The 21541-nt window shown below is 44.6% G+C and overlaps 1 protein-coding gene across 5 annotated transcripts in view; it reads left to right on the plus strand.

Annotated features, from left to right (window-relative positions):
• The first annotated feature begins 4803 nt into the window (after positions 1-4803).
• Positions 4804-21541, plus strand: part of LOC136838846 (zinc finger Ran-binding domain-containing protein 2-like) — an 88360-nt gene continuing 71622 nt past the window's right edge. For 4 of the 5 annotated variants that reach the window (XR_010853140.1, XR_010853141.1, XM_067104489.1 and 1 more), the window contains exon 1: positions 4804-4990. Coding sequence is in view for 2 of the 5 variants with exons in the window: in XM_067104489.1 (XP_066960590.1) it covers positions 4938-4990 (53 nt within the window). In the remaining 3 variants the exon portion in view is untranslated. Of the gene's footprint in view, positions 5209-21541 lie in introns of all 5 variants that reach the window. The other variant, XM_067104491.1, reaches the window with a different exon arrangement.

Consider the following 21541-nt stretch of genomic DNA (forward strand, 5'->3'; position numbering starts at 1 on the left):
GGTAGAAATAATTATATGACTGAAAACGTTTGGGAACTATATATATAAATAGTACTCAGACTACTCAGAAGAATGTGGGAATGAGACAAATTAACGCTAAAATCATTCAGGCTAAAATAGTGTCGACATCACACTAAAAAGTATAAATCGTTTAACAGTTTCATTTTGGCATTTTTTTTATTTTAAGAAATTCGTTCACGTTGTTTTGTTAACAGTTCATTTTCACAAAGGAACTATTGCCTTTATTTTTATAAAATCCTATCTAAATGTATTTTGTTAACATTTTAATTAAAAAATTATGTAAATTCTTTCTTTATTATTAATTTTATTGCTAATAATACGACAATTTACTAAAAGAAAAAGTCATCTGTAAGGATTTTGCTATACGACAACAAAAACACACGGAAATTTAACATTTAAAATCAACATAATCAATAAAATAATGTATGATCCATTAGTATATGTAACAGTCAAATTGACCAATTTCGGTTTTAATACATACGCACATACATTCAGTAGTTTTGTTTACAGCTGAACTCGACACTTGTATCAGCGAACAAAAAATGAGCTTCAAGACAAAGATTGCATCAGCTTATTACAGTGTTGCTCTAGAACTGATGCACAATCTGTTATGCATGTAGGAGTGCCAGCGTTGTGGCAAGTTGGGTTTATTGTTAAAAATAAAAATTTTTAACACTAATCGGCTATTTAATTATCATTGTCTTGAGGACTCATGATCTAACAAAAAATACCATTTACAAAATTCATTTACTTGCCAACTTCAATTTGGTTTACTGTTGCTGACATAGCTATACATGGATTAATTTTCTGCAGTTATCCGGGGTAAAAGCTATTTACCATATTCCCGAAAATTTCATACACATTTCGATGTGTAAGCGATTCCTTATTTACAGAAGAAAAAGGATTCTACATTACTAAACAAAAAAAAAAAAAATCTTGGCGCAAGTATTTAACAGATGGATGTCTGCAGTGACTAGGAAGTTCCACTACTTAACTTCTAATGTGCTGTGGCTATGGGACTAGGGGTTGCAGATTATCGAGAATATCTTTATTGATCATTTCTTTAAAAGAAACTGGATTATTGATAATTTATCGATGTTTCAGCTTAAATTCTATGCCTTAAGAACGAAAGGAAATCATAAAATTTAAAGAAAATTTTTTAATAAGGTCCTTATTTGGTTTCTTAAATGAAAATGGTTTATTTTCATTAAATGAAAGGATAATCTTGTAATTCCAACGCTTTTTAATGTTTTATCTCATTTATTATACTTAAATATTGAATAATATGCACAAAAAATGAATTTTTTGGCATGGTGGTTATAATAAATTTGCTTTTTTAATAAAATGGGTTATATGATCACAAAAAAGGGGAAACTAAACAAGCAACCTCGTCTCCCGTAATAAAGTTAAACGACAAACTGTTCAACTGACAAGTATATACCTAACAACCGTTGGATATTCTCAAAATATTGCACCATAACCCTACCGGTATTAAGCAAGGCATGTCAGTTAGATATAAATGCTCATTTGAAATAAAACGTTTTCTATTATGGTAATTTTCATTCACACACTTCTTTTCAGCTTAATCCCTGATCAGGGTTGTTGTTTTAATGAGCTCTTTCCAGGGGTTTCTATCTTGTGTCCTCTTACTGTCAACTTGTCCCTCGTGTCTTCTTGTATCGAGTCTCTCTGTTTTCTCTTAGGCCTTCTTCTCCCTCGTTTCCTTGGCACTTTCATTTCCATGATTTCTTCTGTAACAAGCTGCTCATCATCTCCCCTCCTCGTCAGGTTCCTAAACAATCTGATACTTGATTCTTGTGATTACCCTGTGGCTTTGAACACACTTGAGAAGTATTAACTTGTGAACATGAATTTCACGAAACCGAATGCATAAGTAGATTATGAATTTACTTATGAATATACATAAATTATTTCCTGATCCCACATCCTGATACCAAGCTTCCACTTGGTATCAGAAGGACTGAAAATATCAAGTCGTTCAAGAAAAAAAATCAAGATTTTCCTTTTTCTGAGTGCTATGGCGGTGTGGATTTGATTATTAATGTGGAGTTCTCGGTATAACAGAAGGAAAAAATCTCAGAATGTGTCTGCATTATTATGTATATGATGAACCGAAAAAAAGAGGCAAATAGTAAAGAGTAAGCATTTATGTATATGGTTATTAAACAAGGCTATGATATGACCCCTTCACTTTCCACTCCTTCTATATGTAGATCTGAAGGAATCTGGAGGTAGGGACTACTCATCACTGCAAGCACCAAATCTGTAATTGACAACTCTCGTTAATTTTACTTTACACCATTCGAACCTTGATCTACTCATGCAGTTATATTTTATCAACTATAACCCTTGTAAACTGAAAATAAGCTTGGACGGAAACTTGGGAGTTGTATAGTTTTTCAGGGTTGTTTTCCGTCTTAATAGGGGCCCACTGTTCTGAGCAAAGGTTGGAAACTGGCTCCCTAGACCTACTAGAAAATGCACGCTGAAAAGTTATCGAGATATTTTGATACTAATAAAAAGTTGTAATTATATTACAGATAAAAAGACCAAATAAAGATGTAAGTAAATTATGCAGAAAAAAGACTCATGAGTCATATATCTAATGAAGTGTCATTACGTAACATTTTAGTGAACACATGCTAATGGATCTAAAATGTTAGCAAAAGGTTGTTTGACCTTGCTGCTCCTTGCCTGTTCCGTAAGATATTCCAAGTAAATATAATGATATGTGTCCGTTGATAGAAAAAGATAGTACAGTTAAGGACAGATGACCTTGGTTCAATAGAGAGACTTTGAGACCAAAGAAATGACAACGACAAAAACGTAAGAGAGAAGACTGAAACTGCACAGGAAGAATATAGCAAAATAAAGAACCGTCATAATCACTTTAGAAATTCATGATGTGGTAACGGATATGAATAAATTCAATTGACTTCTTGATCGTTTAACTGGTGATGTTAAGAAAAATAAGCTCCCTGGCGATTTCAGTGATGAAGAACTGGCTAATTGTTTTCTTGATTTAAAAACAGGAAATTTCAATAGTGACATTTGTGGAAACGCTGAATTATTCTTGTGCTAAACTTGATACGAGCATAAGATTGTCAAGAGTTAGTATTTCTGAGTGTAAGTTTCCTGCATCTGATAAAGTGGACTAAAAATTTTTTTTGAAGGGCGTACTGTTCACCAAAATTTAAGTTCATACAGACTTGTTTTGAATCTGTCATTCATATTCAAAGACGCTAGAACATGTGATTCCTTAACAAGTTGTACACTTGAAAAGGGTTAATAACTAAATGCCTTACCGGATAGCTAGTCAGCTTATAGAAAATTATATTCTGCAGAGACCTGTGTGTGCTCTGCTGCAAATAATCTTTTGGAAATAACTAAATGGTATAACAAGCATTTGTTTGCGAAACCCTTGATTATTGGGAAGACTATTTGGACGAGAGAAAATTCTGGGTACAGATTGGAAATTTTTATTCATCATATGAAGCATTAAGAAATGTACCCCTGAGGAACTGTTCTAGGTCCAATCCTGTCTTATATACATTCATATACGACTGGAGTGTCAAACGTCCAGAGACATGGGGCAAAGTTAAAATTGTTTTTTTTAATGGCATCCAGCAGTGTTTGTCACAAACGACATCACTTATAAAATGGGAAACAATGGATGGCACTGAAGGAACTAAAACTAAAGGACAATACAAATTTAATTTATGTTGGGTTGGTAAGGAAGAAAAACAACTTAAGGAGCACTGATGACATTCAGGTGAACATTAGTAGTAATCTAATCCCGATTACTGATATGAAGTCAGTAACTTAAGTGTGGTGCTGTGCTATACTTTGCCTCTCAATGCTCAAATCAGTAATGTTATGAAGGTTATTGGATATCATCTTAGGAATATCGCTTTTGTTAAAAGTAATTTTGACGGGAGTTCCACCAAGAAGCTTATGATAAATTATGACGTTAACAGGGTGGGTTACTGTGACTCTATCATAATTTGCTTAAGATGCAACTTAAAAAGCTACAAAATATGTTAGATAGAAAAATAGAATTGCAAGACTATTTAAGCATGTTGCGCTAGCTTCCTGTCGAAATTAGAAGGCTTAAGAATGTGTCAAGGCCTTTCAAACTATCAAGACGAAATGTTCAAATTATTTTGCTAGGCTTAATACAGCCAAAGGACGGAGTCAACATGACTATAGCTATAGATGGTTTCGAGTTATCTGAAATGCACTTCGAATGTTGGTTTTAGGGCCGTTAAATCTGCTACACTAAATTTGTACTATAAAATCTCAGCTGATATTAGGAGGGCTGAAAATATCAATTCTATTAAGAAAAAATTTTAAGGCTCATATCATGGGTGTTATGACAGTGTAAATTTGACAGTTATTATGGAGTAGCCTACGCCGTATGATTCTTCTGTCTTTTGTAACCAGTAAGTATGAGTCAAATGAATTCACGGGACCAAGGCCGACAGAGTGCTTCCTATGGAGTTAGAACAAATAAGAAGCCTACCGTAAATATGAGACTGTAAGAATTAAAACATGGGAAAACTTGGATACCTCGGTGATGAAAATGAGACTTGGCTATTAGAACGAGAATAACAATGACGCTGAATCTCCTGTTTTAAAGAATACTACAGGATGGCCTCCAAAATATACATGAAAATGGAATTTGAATTGACCTTCATGCGTTTAGTAATTGAACGACAACAATTTCAAAGAATTCCCAAAGAATAAAGATTTCCCATTTTCTTTCACGGGAAACTATTAAATTTGGGCGCCTCCTCACTTCCAGGGACATTCATCTTTGTGTTCGATAGACGGCTTCTGTTCCTCGTCCTGTGTAGGATGATGAAGTAAAGTTGGATGATTTGGGTAATTCAACGATGTCAGTGAAATATAAGCCCTCTGAAGGAGATTGGGTCTGCGCAGAGCCAAAGTAAGCGAAGAGATTGTTCTGAATCAAGAGCAGATGTAGCCTTAAACCCCTCACTCTTATAGAACGCCCCGTTCAGCTTCGTGTTTCCTTCCAGCCTAACATAAGCATAGGAGTGCCTGAAGGAAGCCTTGTCATTTTCTCTCCCGATATTATAATGTAACCTGTGGTCTGCCTGCAGAGACCAGGAGGCAATCAGTCGAGTGAGGTGACTTGCAGAGGTGGGCTAGGCCATGTTTTCGATAGGTAGCTTGTGTGGGGCTTTGCGTTGTGACGTAGGCTTATAACGGAGGAGGCTGCTACTCGAATTTTTAGCATTGGTTACCTTTTGAATTGGTTTTGAAATGGATTGATGTTAACAGCGGTTTTCCCTCTTTCCTTCAGTATTTTCCTAATAACAGCTTGATATGGTGGAAATCATTAATAAAAATCCTGATTATTGTAATTCTCGGGTCCATTAAACCTTCAGTTCGAGTGAAATTGTGAAAAAATTAGAATAAATTAGGGTAAAGTCTCAACATTCCTAATGCCAGTGTTTGTTGATCTATTTTTAGTGTGATGTAAATCACCCAAATTTTGATGTGGTCTAAACTTTAAGATAAGAAGTAAGCTAGTCTGTTGCTGAGTAGGCTAAGTAGAATACGACAAGAAGCCTAGTAACTGATTAGGCCTCAGAATATACAGGCAGTATTTATCATCTTAGGCGAGGCCTAATACCAGCTTTGGTATTTCTAAGTACTAGCTCCGTGCCTGTTTTTATTCTGGAAACTGGTTTTTTCTACACTTTAAGGGTTGCTGATAATGGAGGTGAGTTTATTTATTGTCAGCCAGCTGTTATTTGCCCCTTAACTCTACTCAACAGTAAAGGGGTACTGTTGGAATTCGGGGTTTTGGGTGGGGGGAGAACACAGAAATGGAGCAGACATGTTTATGTTGTGGAAGTATCCCCTGGAGGAGGAAAACGCCAGGGAGCCATCCGTTGCGGCTGAAAGGGAGGGAGGGAGAAAATCCCTCACATGTCCCAACAGCAGGGGAAAGTGAGGAATGGCAGAAATGTGGGGTGGGAGAGGAATGCAACATTGCCTGGTAACGAGCACGGGGACAAAGAACGTGTCCGACAAAAATAAAATTTCACTTCCTTCGCCAGCAGCTCTAAAAGTGTAGAAAAAAACCAGTTTCCAAGATAAAAACAGGCATGAAGATGTACTAAGAGTTCCGAATTCATAAAATAATATGAAAAAAAAAACACAATCCGATACACTTAAGAGAAGCCCTAATAAACTTACCTCAGGGACCCTGAGCCTGCACTCATTACCGCACCGGGGGCTAAAATTTGCCCTTTTTTTTTTTAAAGGCCGTGTTCTTGATGTAGCTGAATTAACATCTTGTAATCGCCATAACAAAATACGTTAGTTTCCCGGTAGTTGACGTAATACTTTTCAAAAATAGGTAACGGCCAAAGGTGGCATGTTAGAGGTTCAAGGGAGTGTGCAGCAAGGAATCAGCTGATGTACTGAAATGAAATGCTTATCAGGCAGGTGCACCAGTTGGAGAGGCGATGGTCTAATCTCTGAGGATCGTGTATGAACACCCCCCACACCCCCTCCAACAGCGGGAGAAACTTCTCATTTCCTTCTGAAACCCCCTTCGCCGTGTTTAGTACTGGCACCTGGGTGTTCAAATGTATTTCGCTGTGTTCAGTACTAGCCCCTGGGGGTTCAAATGTATTTCACCGTGTTCAGTACTAGCCCCTGGTGGTGCGTTTTGCAAAATTGAAACTTTAGAAGGACTGGAACCGAACATTATCCCCCCAGCCCCCCCTTTTTCCTCAGTAAGGAGTCGGCCCGTGTACCAAAAGCTCCCCTACAAGAGTGTGCATGCGTGGCAGCATTCGAAATAGATTTTGTCATCTTGTTCCTCCTGTGTGTGTAAAGGTTTTTCATCTCAGTAATGCCGTATACAGTACAGTAAAGTTTGGTCGCCCTCTCACCCCCTGTGGTCTACCCAACCCATAACCCTACTTTCCATAGGGGTCCCCTAAAATGTAGGGTAGTAACAAGTGGGGAGCAAATCACCCTGTCTTGGAGGTATGCCCCACCCCTAACCCCACATTCCCATCGGGTCCTCTAGCTTGTTGGTTGGAGGGAGCAAATCACTTGTCCCGGTGGTATACCCCACCCATAACCCCGTTTTCCCATCAGGTCCCCTAGCTTGTTGGATGAAGTTCTGTGGTTATTACAGGTTAATTACAGTCGTGCAACAAAAATTAAAGGTAAATCCATAATTAGCAACCAAAAAACTGTAGAAAAAGTTAATTTAGAAGGAAATTGCCGCCGCAGAGATACTACCCAGATCTACCCCAGCTTTTGATATTGGAGTGTTTTTGTGGTGTATGGAAGTCTCCTGAGATATGCTTAGTATAAAAGTTCTGCTAAAATCTGTTGCAAATTTGCTGTTGCTTAGATATTTGAGGACTATGGTTTGATAATCATGTACATGTGGCTAATACTAAACATGGCATTCATAAAAGTTGGGTGGTATTTAGGTTAACATTTACAATACAGTCCTTAAATTTTGTCGTCAGTGTTAAGAAAATTATTTCAAAAGTTTGCCTTTATTTATTGCAGTGTAATTTTTATGGTAACATGAGAATCAAACCACTGACATGCTTGAGCAGTCTTTTCCAATTTGCAACTAAGAAAATCATTCAGATTGGGAATTCATATTTGAGTATGCATGCCTTATCTGATTTTTTTTATGTGATTCTGATAGATTTACTATTAATTTCCTTTGGAAATGCTATGTTAATGAATTACAATATTCATTTAATATGATATATACTTATACACACATATAATATATATATATACATACAGTAAACTCCCCGTATTCGCGTTCTCACGATTCGCGGACTCTTGCATTCACAGGTTCCTCTGTGGAACATATCTACCCATTATTTGTGGAAAATTCGCCAATTCGTGGTATTTTTCAATGAGAAATATTCACTAAATACTGTTTTGTTCATGAGACTTACCTGTCAGATATATATATAGCTGTATTCTCTGATAGTCCGACAGAATTTCAAAACTTACGACACACGCAGTGGGAGATCAGGTGGTTAGTACCCATTCCCGCCGCTGGGAGGCGGGTATCAGAACCATTCCCATTTTCTATTCAGATTTTCTCTGTCGCCGGTACTGTCAACACTTGTTTTCAGTACCTCCGTCTTGGATTTCGGATAAAACTTGGTTGTCACTTAAGTATTTGTTTGACTTTTGGTTTTTTGACTTGGACTTGTGGCTAGGCATACGCTATTGTGGACTGTTTTGGATTTGGCTTTGTTTTTTCCTTGGATTAAGATGTCTGAGTCTAGTTCTTCTAGTTAGCCTATAGAGTTTGCCGTGTGCAAGACTGTAAGGTGAGGCTACCGAAAATTTCGGTAGATCCTCACACTGTATGCTCGGGGTGCAGGGGGCATGTTTGTTTGTTGAATGACCGATGCAAGGAGTGTGAATCTTTGTCTGATGCTAGTTGGAGGACTTATGATTCTTATGTGAGAAAGTTAGAGCGAGATAGGATCAGGAGGTCTTCCTCCAGAAGTGGTAGGAGTCAGGGTAGTGTTTTTTCACCTGCTAACCCTCCTGTAGACGTAGCTCTTCCTAACCCTGTGGTGTTGCCCCCGAGCCCCGGGGTTGTGTCTGCGGAAGGTGATGCCCTGGCGGTTATTATGTCTTCCATTCGTAACTTGGAAGCTAAAATGCTCGCTCTTCAAAGTGCTGTGAAGTGCAGTGATAGTGTCTGTCCCCTAGTGTTGTGGGGGGCGTCAGATTGGCCGTATAATGCCTCTAGGTCTAGACCTCTGTCGGACTCCCAGGACTCATGGAGTGGGCAAGTCGAAAGCCGCAAGAGGGTTACGCGGACCCCCACCGATCTGGCGTCCCTTCGGCATGTCCTGATGACGCTTCCCAGGCTGCCAAGGATCGTGCTCGGGCACGAATCTTAAGGATTGCTTCTCATCCCCGATTCCTCCTCCCCGCGTCGGGAGTGGAAATTTCGGGACTCTCGCCCTTTGAAGAGAAGCTTCAAAGAAGGGGACGCTTCACGTCCCTTTTCTCGTGACGCTCTTTGCTCTTCTCCGGAGAATTTTGACGCCATCCCGCCGCAGAAGAGGACCAGGACGTCATCGGACGATGACGCTTTTGAGCGCTCCGCTCGCTCCAGAAAGAAAGCTGTTGCTTCCCCTGTGAGAAGGAAGAAGGCGTCCCCTCGCCCCTCGTCTTCTCACAGGATCAGCCCCTCTCCTGAGGAGGAGACTTCTCCTACTCGTAAGCTGCTGCTAGGCATGCAGAGGCAATTGGCCGTTAATGGCCCAGAAGGAGACTGATACGTGTCGCCGCCGGAAGGATTCCCGGCTGCCGATCAAGAGGTCCAAACCATCCCCTTCTCCTTCTCCACGTTCGTCGTCATCTCATGCTTCGCCGCCCTCTAGAAGTCCTTTGGCTCAGCGCTTTACTGGTCTCAGCAGGGATCGCAATTTCCCTCTTTCTGAAGCTCTTCATGCTGCTGGGCTTGACGCCCCTCATTACGACGCTCCTCTTGTTTCTCGCCAGGACGCTTCTCATGCTGCTAAGCATGACGCTCCTCATGCTGCTCGGCAAGACGCCTCCCTTGCTGCTCGACATGACGCCTCCCTTGCTGCTCGTCATGACGCCTCCCTGGCTGCTCGGCAAGACGCCTCCCTTGCTGCTCGGCAAGACGCCTCCCTTGCTGCTCGGCAAGACGCCTCCCTTGCTGCTAGGCAAGACGCCTCCCTCGCTGCTCGCTCTCATCAGGACGCTCGTCGGATCGATCGTCAAGACGCTCGTCGGGAATCTCGTCAGGACGCTCGTCAGGACGCTCGTCTAGACTCTTCTGCCCGAGACTTTCGTGACCCCTCTCGGACTTCTTCCAAGCAGAAGTCCCCTTTGCGTGTTGGTCTGCAAGGGCTTCGTCCTCCCGGGTCTTCTCCAGCCCCTTCGGTTGTTCCTGTTGAAGAAGGAGAGCTGTCTAGCGCTTCGGATCCTGCAGTTGAGGATCAGTCCTCTACTTCTTCAGCTTCTTCCGACTACCAAGTCTTGACTAGGCTGCTGAAGGACTTGTTTGGGGACAAGTTTCAACCCTCTGCTTCTCGCCCTCCCCCCTCGCAGCTAACCTCGTCTAAATCACAAAAGTCTTCTGGTTTTGTGAAAATGGCTACGTCTCTCTCTACGAAGAGGGCCTTTAAGAAGGTTCAGGAGTGGATGGACTCCAGGAAGGCCCAGTGCAAGACTTCTTTCGCCCTGCCTCCGTCAAGATTGAGTGGAAAAGCAGGAATTTTGGTACGAGACAGGAGAGGAGGTTGGTTGGAGAGTTCCTTCCTCTTCCCAAAGGGGACTTTGCCAGCCCTTGTGGACGCCCCAGAAGGTCTCTCCTTTCATCAGCGAAGGTGTCCTGGACTTTATCTGAAACCGATCACCATCTGAAAGGCCTCTTCAGGTCTTTGGAAGTTTTCAACTTTCTGGACTGGTGCCTGGGAGTCCTGGACTTGCAGGCTCGTAGCCCTGACTCCATTAGTCTGGGAGATTTGTTCAGCGTCCTATCTTGCATGGACAAGGCGGTTAGGGATGGCTCCGAAGAACTGGCTGCCCACTTCTGTGGGGGCTTGTAAAGAAGAGAGCCATTTACTGCAACTTCACTGCTGAAGTCGGTCTCTCCTTCTCAGAAGGCAGAGTTGTTGTTCGCTCCGCTTTCTAGCCATCTTTTCCCCAGTCCTTAGTCAAGGATACGGCCGCCACTTTGCAAGAGAAGGCTACTCAGGACCTCCTGGCCCAGTCTTCTAGACGTCCAGCAGTCCCTTCGACTTTTTCCCTTGGGCAGGCTTCCAAGATTCAGAAGCCCTTTCGTGGAGGACCCTCTTTTAGATCGTCCTTTCGAGGAAGAGGTCCTCAGAGGTAGAGCCCCTTCTAAGACCAGGGGCAAGAAATGACTCAGCGGACCTTCAGACACGGTAGGAGCCAGGCTTCTTTCTTTTGCAAGAGCCTGAGAGAGAGAGGGACGGACAACTGGTCCCTCCAAGTCATCGAAAAAGGGATACAAGATCCCATTCCTCGTCTTACCTCTGTTATGCACAAAACCCATAGATCTGTCGCCATCCTATCAGCAGGAGAAGCAGCAGATTCTCTTGACCTGCTCGAGCAAATGCTCGAGAAGAGAGCTGTGGAACAGGTCTCAGATTTACAATCCCGGGCTTTTACAACAGGCTGTTTCTGGTACCGAAGCAGTCAGGGGGATGGAGACCAGTTCTGGACGTCAGCAAGTTGAACCATTTCGTTCTGAAAGAAAAGTTCTTAATGGAGACGTCCCAGTCAGTTATGGGAGCCCTAAGACCAGGCGACTGGATGGTTTCTCTCGATCTCCAGGACGCCTATTTTCACGTCCCTATACATCCTCTATTGAGGAAGTACCTGAGATTTGTCCTGCGGGGACAGGTATTTCAGTTCAGGGCTCTCTGCTTCGGGCTCAGCACAGCTCCTATGGTATTCACGGTTTTAATGAGGAATGTTGCGAGATGGCTTCACCTTGGAGGAATAAGAGTCTCTCTTTATTTGGACGATTGGCTCATTCGAGCCTCGTCAAGGATCTTCACACGACTTTGAACTTGACGAAGTCCCTAGGACTTCTGGTGAATTTCGAAAAGTCCCATCTGACCCCGACTCAGTCCATCGTTTATCTGGGGATTCAGATGGATTAAGTGGCTTTTCGAGCTTTTCCGTCTCAAGAAAGACAACTACAGTGTTTAGACAAAGTTTCAGCCTTCCTGCGGAAAGAAACATGCTCGGTGAGGGAATGGATGAGTCTGCTGGGGACCATTTCATCGCTGGAGAAGTTTGTTTCCCTGGGAGACTGCATCTCAGACCGCTTCAATTCTTCCTTGCAGAGAACTGGCAGGACAAGGAGAATCTGGAAGTTTCTCTGAGGATTTCGCCAAAGGTGAAGGATCACCTAAGGTGGTGGCTCGATCCATCAAAGTTGGCAGAAGGCCTTTCTCTCAAACTTCAGAACCCCGACCTAGTGTTGTTTTCCGGACGCGTCCATCTGGGGTGGGGAGCAACACTGGGGGACGAAGTGTCGGGCACCTGGAGAGGGAACAGGTGTCCTGGCACATAAACCTCAAAGAATTGGGGCGATTCAGTTGGCCCTTCTTTTCTTCGAGGGACGAGTCACGAACCGAGTTGTCCAGATCAACTCGGACAACACCACGGCCCTGTCATACCTCAAGAAACAGGGAGGAACTCACTCTCAGTCCCTGTTCGCCTTAGCAAAGGACATCCTTCTGTGGGCTCAGGCGGAATATTACGATCCTCACGAGGTTTGTTGCAGGCATAGAGAACGTCCCGTGCTGATCTTCTAAGTAAACAGCGACAACTGCTGCCGACCAGTGGACCCTACACCAAGAGGTGTGTCAAGGACTGTGGAAGCTTTGGGGACGTCCATTGGTAGATCTCTTTGCAACTTCCAAGACGAAGAGACTTCCTCTTTACTGCTCCCCTGTACTCGACCCAGGAGCGATCTCAGTAGACGCTCTTCTCTGGGATTTGACGGGGATGGACGTGTATGCCTTTCCCCATTACAAAATCCTCGGAGAAGTCATCAGGAAGTTTGCGTCGTCGGAAGGGACGAGGATGACGTTGATCGCCCGTTTTGGCCTTGAGGAATGGTTCACAGAGGTCATGTCCTTCCTAGTGGACTTTCCGAGATCTCTGCCCATGAGAGTCGATCTACTCAGACAACCCCACTTCGAGAGGTACCACAAAAACCTCCCGCTCTGAGTCTAACTGCATTCAGACTATCGAGAAGCTGGCCAGAGCGAGAGGTTTTTCTAGACCAGTGGCGAGAGCTATTGCCAGAGCCAGAAGACTCTCTTCCAGTAATTTGTACCAATCGAAGTGGACCGTCTTTAGGAGATGGTGTAGAAAGAAGGGCATTTCCTCTACCACGACCTCTGTGAGCCAGATAGCAGACTTCCTCTTGTTTCTGAGGAGTGATGTCAAACTAGCAGTCCCGACTATCAAGGGATATAGGAGTATGCTATCATCCGTTTTTAGGCATAGAAACTTGGATCTGTCTAACAACAAAGACCTTCACGATCTATTTAGATCCTTCGAAACCTCGAAGGTGCCTAGGCAAAGGACTCCTTCTTGGAATTTGGATGTAGTGTTACGGTTCCTGATGTCCAGTTCTTTCGAACCTCTTCGTTCTGCGTCATTGAGGAACATTACCAGAAAGACTATTTTTCTAACCGCTCTAGCAACTGCGAAGAGGGTTAGCGAACTGCAAGCCTTTAGTAGACATATAGGCTTTAAAGGACATAACGCAGTTTGTTCTTTAAGTCCTACTTTTTTAGCGAAAAATGAGAACCCGTCTAACCCTTGGCCCAAGAGCTTCGAAATCAAGGGTATGGCTGAGATTCTATTTCAAGAGCCAGAGAGAGTCCTTTGCCCTGTTAGGGCTCTCAAAGTCTACTTAGACAAGACGAAGGAAAGTCGAGGCCCCTCAGATAGTTTATGGTGTTCAGTAAAGAGACCGGACTTACCTATGTCGAAGAATGCTCTGGCTTTCTTCCTGAGGGACACGATTAAAGAAGCCCATTCATGCTGTCAAGACACTGATTTTAAACTTCTGAAAGTCAATGCTCACGAGGTGAGGGCGGTTGCAACTTCAGTGGCTTTTCAGAAGAATATGTCACTCAGTAACATTCTGGGTGCCACATTTTGGCGTAGCAACTCTGTGTTCTCTTCACACTACCTGAGAGATGTGAAGGCGACATATGAGAACTGCTTCTCGCTAGGACCATACGTTTCCGCAGATACTTTCCTGGGGGCAGGGGATGACACTCATCCTATCCTATAGAAAATGGTTGGATAGTGTTTTTTATGGTTGTTGGGTCGACTGCCTGTGGCGGACTTCTCGCTCGTTAGCTTTAGTTGCGTTATCCTAGTTAGGCTTGGTCAGGTGGTTGGTTTTTACTTGGTCAGGTGGTTGATTTTTACTTCGTTTGCCCTCATTGTATGGTCAATATGGTCTAGTCACATTGTGGTCACGCCCCCGTTGACAGATCATCTAGAACTCACCAGCTATACAGGTCACACCCTTGCTGGAGACTCTAGTTAAGCAGAAGCGGACTTGGGTGACAGTAATCACGAAGTCAGCTGTGCTAACAGGTAAGGAACCAAGGTATCTTTCACCTACATGTAGTGTGTTTCCTAAATCCTATTCTGTCTGTACCCACCTCCAATGGTGGTATTCAGCTATATATATATCTGACAGGTAAGTCTCATGAACAAAATGATATTTTAATGATAAAATAAAGTTTGTTCATACTTACCTGGCAGATATATATATTCATAGTGCCCGCCCACCTCCCCTCAGGAGACAGTGGCACTAGAAAATCTGAATAGAAAATGGGAATGGTTCCTGATACCCGCCTCCCAGCGGCGGGAATGGGTACTAACCACCTGATCTCCCACTGCGTGTGTCGTAAGTTTTGAAATTCTGTCGGACTATCAGAGAATACAGCTATATATATATCTGCCAGGTAAGTATGAACAAACTTTATTTTATCATTAAAATATCATATTTTCATATAATTTTCATGAATAAATGCACTTTTTATGATAAAACTATTAAAATACTCAGGTATAAGCATTTTTCCAGGGTTTTTCTTGTGTTTAAACTATCAAAATGGGCAGTTGTAAGTGTTTTTAGAGGGGTTTTAAGTATTTGCAGATTTTAGCTATTTGCCAGGGTGGGGGTGCGGTACGCATCCCCCACAAATACAGGGGTTCACTGTATATATGTACTCTGTGTATGTGTGTATATATATATATATGTGTGTGTGTGTGTGTGTGTGTGTGTGTGTGTGTGTGTGTGTGTGTGTAGGCTTGGTTACTGACAATCCGATTTTACAGTGCTTGTCTAACGATGACGATAAATGGATTTTTGCACCAATATGCGCCGATCCCCAGTTATTGGCACCGATCCCCGGTTATCGGCGCTGATCCCCGTTATCAGTGCCGATAACTGGATATCGGCTCCGATAACCGAGGATTGGTGCTATTATTGCCAATTTTTGGCTATCGTCACACTGTCGGGAATGGAACCCCTGCCGATAACTGGGGACTGCCTGTATATGCATAGGCAGTCCCCAGTTATTGGTGGCCTCAGTTATTGTTAATCTGGTTGTTGTTGTTGTTGTGGTTCCCCAGACTCTGTTATGCCAGGAAGCCTGCAAGCATGAAGAAGGACACCACGCTTACTGGATCTGACCATAACTGTGTGGTAGTGTGAATGTTGTGTTGCTGTCTAAGGGCTGCCAAGTTAGGGCAATCTACTAAGAGATGTGTAATTGTGTGGGGACTAACTTGGCAGAGTGGACATATGTCTGTTTGGGTGTTGTCTATGCGGTGTTTGTAGGTGTTTAGTGATTGGTGATGACCACAGAAAGTCGTTAGTCAGGTGTACTCTCTCAATCTTGAGAGCTGTGTTTCTGTGCTGCTTATGTTGGGTGGGGGTGGTGAGTATTTTGTTGTTGGGAAGGTTATTAAGTGCTTGTCTGGTGAGGTGAGTATGGATGTGCTTTTTGTTTTGTGTGATGTTTGTGGGTGGTGGTACAGCGCTTGTCTAGCAATGACAATAACTGGATTTGTTCTGACAAAATATACAAACCATCAGTCCTTTGCATCAGGAATTACTTATGGCAAAGCTGGACACGGCCGTTAAACTTTTGAACAAGGTGGTTATGCAGTAACTACCGTCAGGTAGGCGGGGAATACCCACCTACCCGGACGTAAATATTCCAGTTTGCTTTCGGCCGTCATGCGTTGCAGACATGTTTTCGGATCTCTTTCCCTGACTGTCGTTAAGCTCTTTATTATCCCGGTGGGATCTGTCAGTATTTTTGTGTATATATTATATGTTTGATATTTATTAATATACAAACCCATGATTTGTGATAGCCTTTCGCAAGCCATTGTTCCCTTGCGTCTGTCTTGGGTTTGATGGCCAAGGGCTTATTTAGAGGGGTGTAACCGAGTGGTAATGCTTCTCTTCTAGTAGCCCTTTATTTAGATGCTGAAGGCATTCCCCTGTACATTTGGAGATATTAGGTTGGGACGTAATATCTTCGCTCCCATACATTGATCGGGACGTAACAGGTTCGCTCCCCTTCTTGGGCTCCCGCCTGCTGTATACAAGGGCATGACTACTTCCTTTCTACTTATGCTGAGTGTTGTTTTCGCCACCTGCACCATGGAGAGTTGCAGGGGGGTGGGTGGAGGTTGCGGGCGTCGTTGATAAGTTTCACTTTCACGGTGCCCTTGGTGGCCTCCCCTCCTTCCTTCTCTCTTCCTGTAGGTTCTTCTTTATCTCTCCTTCGCTCCCTTCGCTCGCTCATCGGGCGAAGACCGCAAGGTGGGGGGCCACGGGTTGTCGGTGACCTCTTCTCAGAAGCCGCCTCTTGCTGTGTTAGGGCAGTACCCCTCCGAGCGAGAGGAGCCTCCTTGTACTAATCATCTTTGCTTTTTCTTATAGGTTGACAGTGAGCATCATAGGCACAGCAGTATTGTAGTGGGCTGGATATCTCAGTTGGGATATCTTTGCATGAAGGAGTCCCGATGTTCATACAGTGTTGCTTCGGGATCGACCATAGTACCTGGTTGGAATGGCATAGTTCCATGTCGGGATCACTCCGACTCTGTTCCGCCAATGTGGATCAATCGCTGTCATTGCTGGCCTTCATGTATGCTGTGGCCCTACTTCTGGCGTATCTGTGGTCCGTCTGCTCCTGTTGACTCGGCGATAGTCTCTGGGCGGCTCTTCCTGGTCTCCTGCCGCAGCTGTCCTGATCGTTCCTGTCATTGCTGGTGACGTTCATGTGATGTTCCTGGCCGTTGCTGTAGCTTCTGCCTTCCGAAACACTTCTGTAGCTCCTGCATCGGCTGTCCTGATCGCGCCTACAGCTTCTCCTGGTGGTCATGTTCTGGGCCACTTCTGTTCTGATCCTGCTTAGCTGCCCTGGAGGTTACAATGTTTTGTGTCCACCATCCTGTAGAAGATGTCGGAGTGAAGGTGAAGGAAGTCGCCCTGTGGAAGTAGCTGCCGTCTTCAACTTATCTTTGATTTTGTCTTCTACTGCCTCTTCCCTTCCTCTCCTGAGGTTTGAGGGGGTGTCCCTGGAACCGGATAGACTTCTGTTGGCCGAAGGAGAGGAAGGCTGCTTCTTCCCTCTTGATGCCCTTGGACGTCTAGGGACTGCCTCCTTCCGAGGACACAGTGGGTCTCTCGTTGGCTCTTCCCAACCTTTGGGTTCAGGAACCAATTCGCATACCCTTGGGTTTTGTGTTTCGGGAGCCGCAGGCGCGCAGACCTCGGTTTGCTTGGCCGGGTTTCATCCTTGTGTCTTGAACCTTAGGGTTTGAGCATGCAGGATAGTGGACACAGAATTCCCCTTTAAACCGTCTTCTCAAGGGGCCTTGGCCTTGAAGGAGTTTAGAGTTTGGGAAATTAGCACTAGTTCACGGCAGATGAGTTCTGCCGTGTCCAGTTCCAATTGCATTTGCGCGATCGGCTTGGCTTGCTCAGCTTGCTCGCCCCTCCCAGCCCCGGTTGCATTTATGAGACTGGCTCCTCCCCTTGCCTCCCAGTCCACTGCTTACCACCCAGTCTGGATTGCGTTTGTGTGATCGACTTGGTTCGGTGCGGCTTGGCTCAGCCCCACTCGGTTTTTACGAATCGGGTTCTCGATGCTGTTCGAGTGAACTTTCTGCTCTTCCCAGGAAAGCACCTTGCCATGATACAAGCGCTCTTCTTTTCCCCATGTGGCAATAATCTCCTTCAGTTGATTATCGCTCACTGTCTGCCTCTCCTGCTGGTCTTACTGGCAGGACAGGTAGGGGTACTCTTTCTCCTCACCCGTTCTCTTTTCCTCTCGGTTGTTCCGAGAGGCACGAGACAGACAGACAGAGCTCCAACAAACTTGTCTTTCTTTGGAGTTTGGTTACCTGGTGTGCTTTGGGTGTCGGTCCCCCGATTGTCTCGTAGTACAACCAGGTAGCCAAGGAGGGTTTCTTGGGATCTGTCAAGGTATCCCTCCAAGGAGAGAGGTTCAGGAGTTTCACTCTTCAAAAGCAGCAAGGGTCTTCCTCTTCAAGTTGCGATCGCCCTCGTTTCTTGGAGAATTTTGTGCCATTTCGTCAGCCCGAGGATCCCCAGGACAGGACTGCAACTCCCCCAATGAATAATCTTCATCACTCGCAACCGTTGCAGTTCCCGAAGGGGTCGAGAGTTTTGGGGGCCACCGCGGTCCTTGCTTGCGAGAGCGTTCTCAACCAGATGAATACTTTTCTTTGGAGAAGTTCATTCAGGTCGAGACACCATGCTTCTCCCTTGCTTCAACAGAGTACGAATTATTCTTGCCCCGGAGGGTTTTGCGGACTACAGGTTGTTCTGACTCTGTTTCACCCGGACTGGGTTCTTTCTCTGCTTCTCCTTGCCATGAAGGGTATTCTCTTCCACAATGAGAGGCGGCGATCTTGGAGGACACCTGCTGGTTTCCTCCAGGCAGTCTCCTGATGGACCCACGATCCTTCACTTTTAGGCTTTCTCTCCTCGGATGCGACCATTCCTGGAAAGAACCCTGCCTTCTGGAGACTGGGCCTGTCCAGGGGTGGGTCTTCCTATACCAGACAGCAATCTGTGGGCAATTTTGGTGCTAAGAAGAAGGACTTTGTCCTAATTCGGATCTCTGGTTTCATAATTCCTGAGTTGGCTCGACCCTTAGGAACGAACCTTTACTTGGTTCTGCCTTTCTCTTTCAGAGATTTGCCAGATACCGCAGTAATCAAGGTCTGTACTAGGGCACTGCCTTGTCCTTTGGACAATGGCCAAGATCTTTGGGTCTTAGCCATCTCGGCTCGACCTTGAGTTCAAGCCAGCCCCCCTTCAATTCTTAAGAAATCCCAGGCTTCAGAAGAAGATTGCAGAACACATAGCCCTCTTCTTCCCTTCTGGAAACGTGCGCATAACTGTGTCTCTTTCCACTCTCTTTTCTATAAGGGAGGAAGGAGGAAGGGAATAGAGAAAGAAGTATCGACCAGGCAGAAGTTCTCCTACTGCAGATGCCTGGATGAAATGATACTTATTGAGTCTCTGGACCTGGCAGCAACATTGCTGAGACCTGGGAATGGATTCCTTCAGGAGAAGTACCTATTTCCCTTGGGTCTCGGCAGTTCTTTTCATCAAACTTCCATCCCGCTTCCTCTCATGTTCCTGATTTGGGAAATGCCAGCCCAGCTAGAGCTAATCGTCTTGGTATCCTCCCATCTTGCAGAAGCTTCCCCATAGTGGAGAATGAAGGAAGTCTGCTTCCATTTCTCCATCCTTCTTTCCTCTTCGAAGTATGAGGAAAGAGTTAGGCTAATGCTTGATTGAAGGAACCTTTGAATATGCTTGCATATTCTCCCCACATTGTGTGGCTACTTCCCGATTCACCGATTGAGGAATAGGCACACACCTGTAAGACTTTGTCTTGAAGGTGTGTGTTCTACGGTGAGGCATGCTGTCTTCTTGGGAAAAATTGATATCTACATTTTTCCCTCCGTATTTGTCTGTTTCTCTGGGGGTTCACAAGCATTGCTCACCCCGAGTTACAGACAAATGCTGGAAGACTACACCTTTCGCCCAACCTGATAGCTCTGCTTCCAAGGCATCGAGAAGAGTTCTCCTTGACCCAACCTCCTGTAGCAGCTACACAAGAAGCGGTTCTTCAGGCAGTACATCTCTGTGTGTTCAGGGTGGGAGACCTTCCAGCTTTCCTTGCAAGCATAGGCTTTCTCACCGAGCAGCAACGGATATAGCTGGATATCTCTTGAGGTGCTCTGCAACACTGTCCCAGGGACGGGATCCGTCTTCGTTTGTTGGTGTCATTGACTGAACTTCTCGCGTCAGTCTCTCTTCAAGTCTGGACTTCCTTGCCTTCTGTACCAACGGTTGCTTCTCTCCCTTTCATTTGTGAAGAGCATAGGCCCTTGCGACCTAGTCTTCAATCTGAAGTAGACTTTTTCTCCTCAGTCGAGATTTAGCTACAGGTGAGAAGCTTCTTCGGTCTTGCTGTCCCAGGGAACTGTTCCCTGGGTGTCATGTGGCTTGTTTAGGGTTCCTGTTCTGTGCTCTGCACACGCCTTTGCAAGAGTTGTCGGACAGAGATGTGCCCTCTTAGGGCCATCTCTCATCTCACTGTGGCCTTGGCGTAGAAGATGGAAGAACAGGTGAAGGGGATCGATACCTCGACTCCTCGGATGTTGTAAGTGGACTCCGAATCCATCAGCATCTATTGTTGGGTTCGAGTCCATTTTGTTCCCTTCCTCCTTGGACTTTGTATCGATGATCCAGATCAATCGTTACCTTGTCCTATTAAGGAGCTGTGGTACTTTCTGAAAAGGCTCGACATTCCTAACCTGGATGTCGTCGACATTTTTGCTAGTACTATCTCTCCCGAAGAAGAAGTGTCTAAGGACATCTTTCTCCTGGCCGTGAAGCGATCGAAGGAGGTACTCGGCAGCTGGCAACAACGATACTGGTACTTTCCACTGAGAGCTCACTAAGTCAATGGCTTGGTCCATCCCTCGCATTCCAGAAGTTTCTGTCAGTCTGGAAGCAAGATGTGGTCTCATAGACCACACTCTTGTCTTCTTCCTGTGGTCTTGCCCACAGGCCATTTGGAACCTTTTTCCTTGGCCCTGTGGTGGCTGCTCATTAAATTGTGTTTTCTAACCCGGCTCATTTAATAGGACTAGTAGCATCTCGCCTAAGGTGTTGGTTCTGGCAGTGAGAAGGATACCGAGAGTGACTGGCCTCTCCTCCTCTTCCTTCCCCATCCTCTTACTCTGGGATGAGAATAGGACTCGAACTGATACTTGCTGGATCTGGTGTCTGATGCAGTAAGACTACACATTGAGCACCCATCTTATTTTTCTTCTAGAATCATAGAAGCAATTCCTCTCCTTCCTCTAGCAAAGGGAGGAAGGAGAGACTGGCAATAAGGAAAACCCTATCTCAGTTTTTCCTTGCTGCCTCCGACTCTTAGACTCTTCCCAGCCTATTTCATATGAGTTATATTTCCTCACTTATGCAAAAAGGTCCAGTATCTGACATTTGATCTTGCAGTTCCTACACTCCAATCAATATATCAAAGGCATGGTACTCCTCGCTCTTTTGACCAGGAGTAGCCCAGGTGTGCAGAACTCTAGTCAGTTCAAGAGACTCCCTCAGATTCCTCTCTCCAACCAGTGAGTCTTCCTAATGTAAAGGACTGATGGTTTGTATATTGTGTTGGAACAAAGCACAATTTTTAAAAGTAAATTTTTCTTAACTATACAAACTGGAGGTCCTTTACATTACATTTTTATGCCCCTCCTCAATCTGAACCTGGGTTGAAAGACAAACTGGAATGTTTACATCCAGGCAGGTGGGTATTCCCCG

This window comes from Macrobrachium rosenbergii, chromosome 5 (assembly GCF_040412425.1).
Source record: "Macrobrachium rosenbergii isolate ZJJX-2024 chromosome 5, ASM4041242v1, whole genome shotgun sequence".
Lineage (NCBI taxonomy): Eukaryota > Metazoa > Arthropoda > Malacostraca > Decapoda > Palaemonidae > Macrobrachium > Macrobrachium rosenbergii.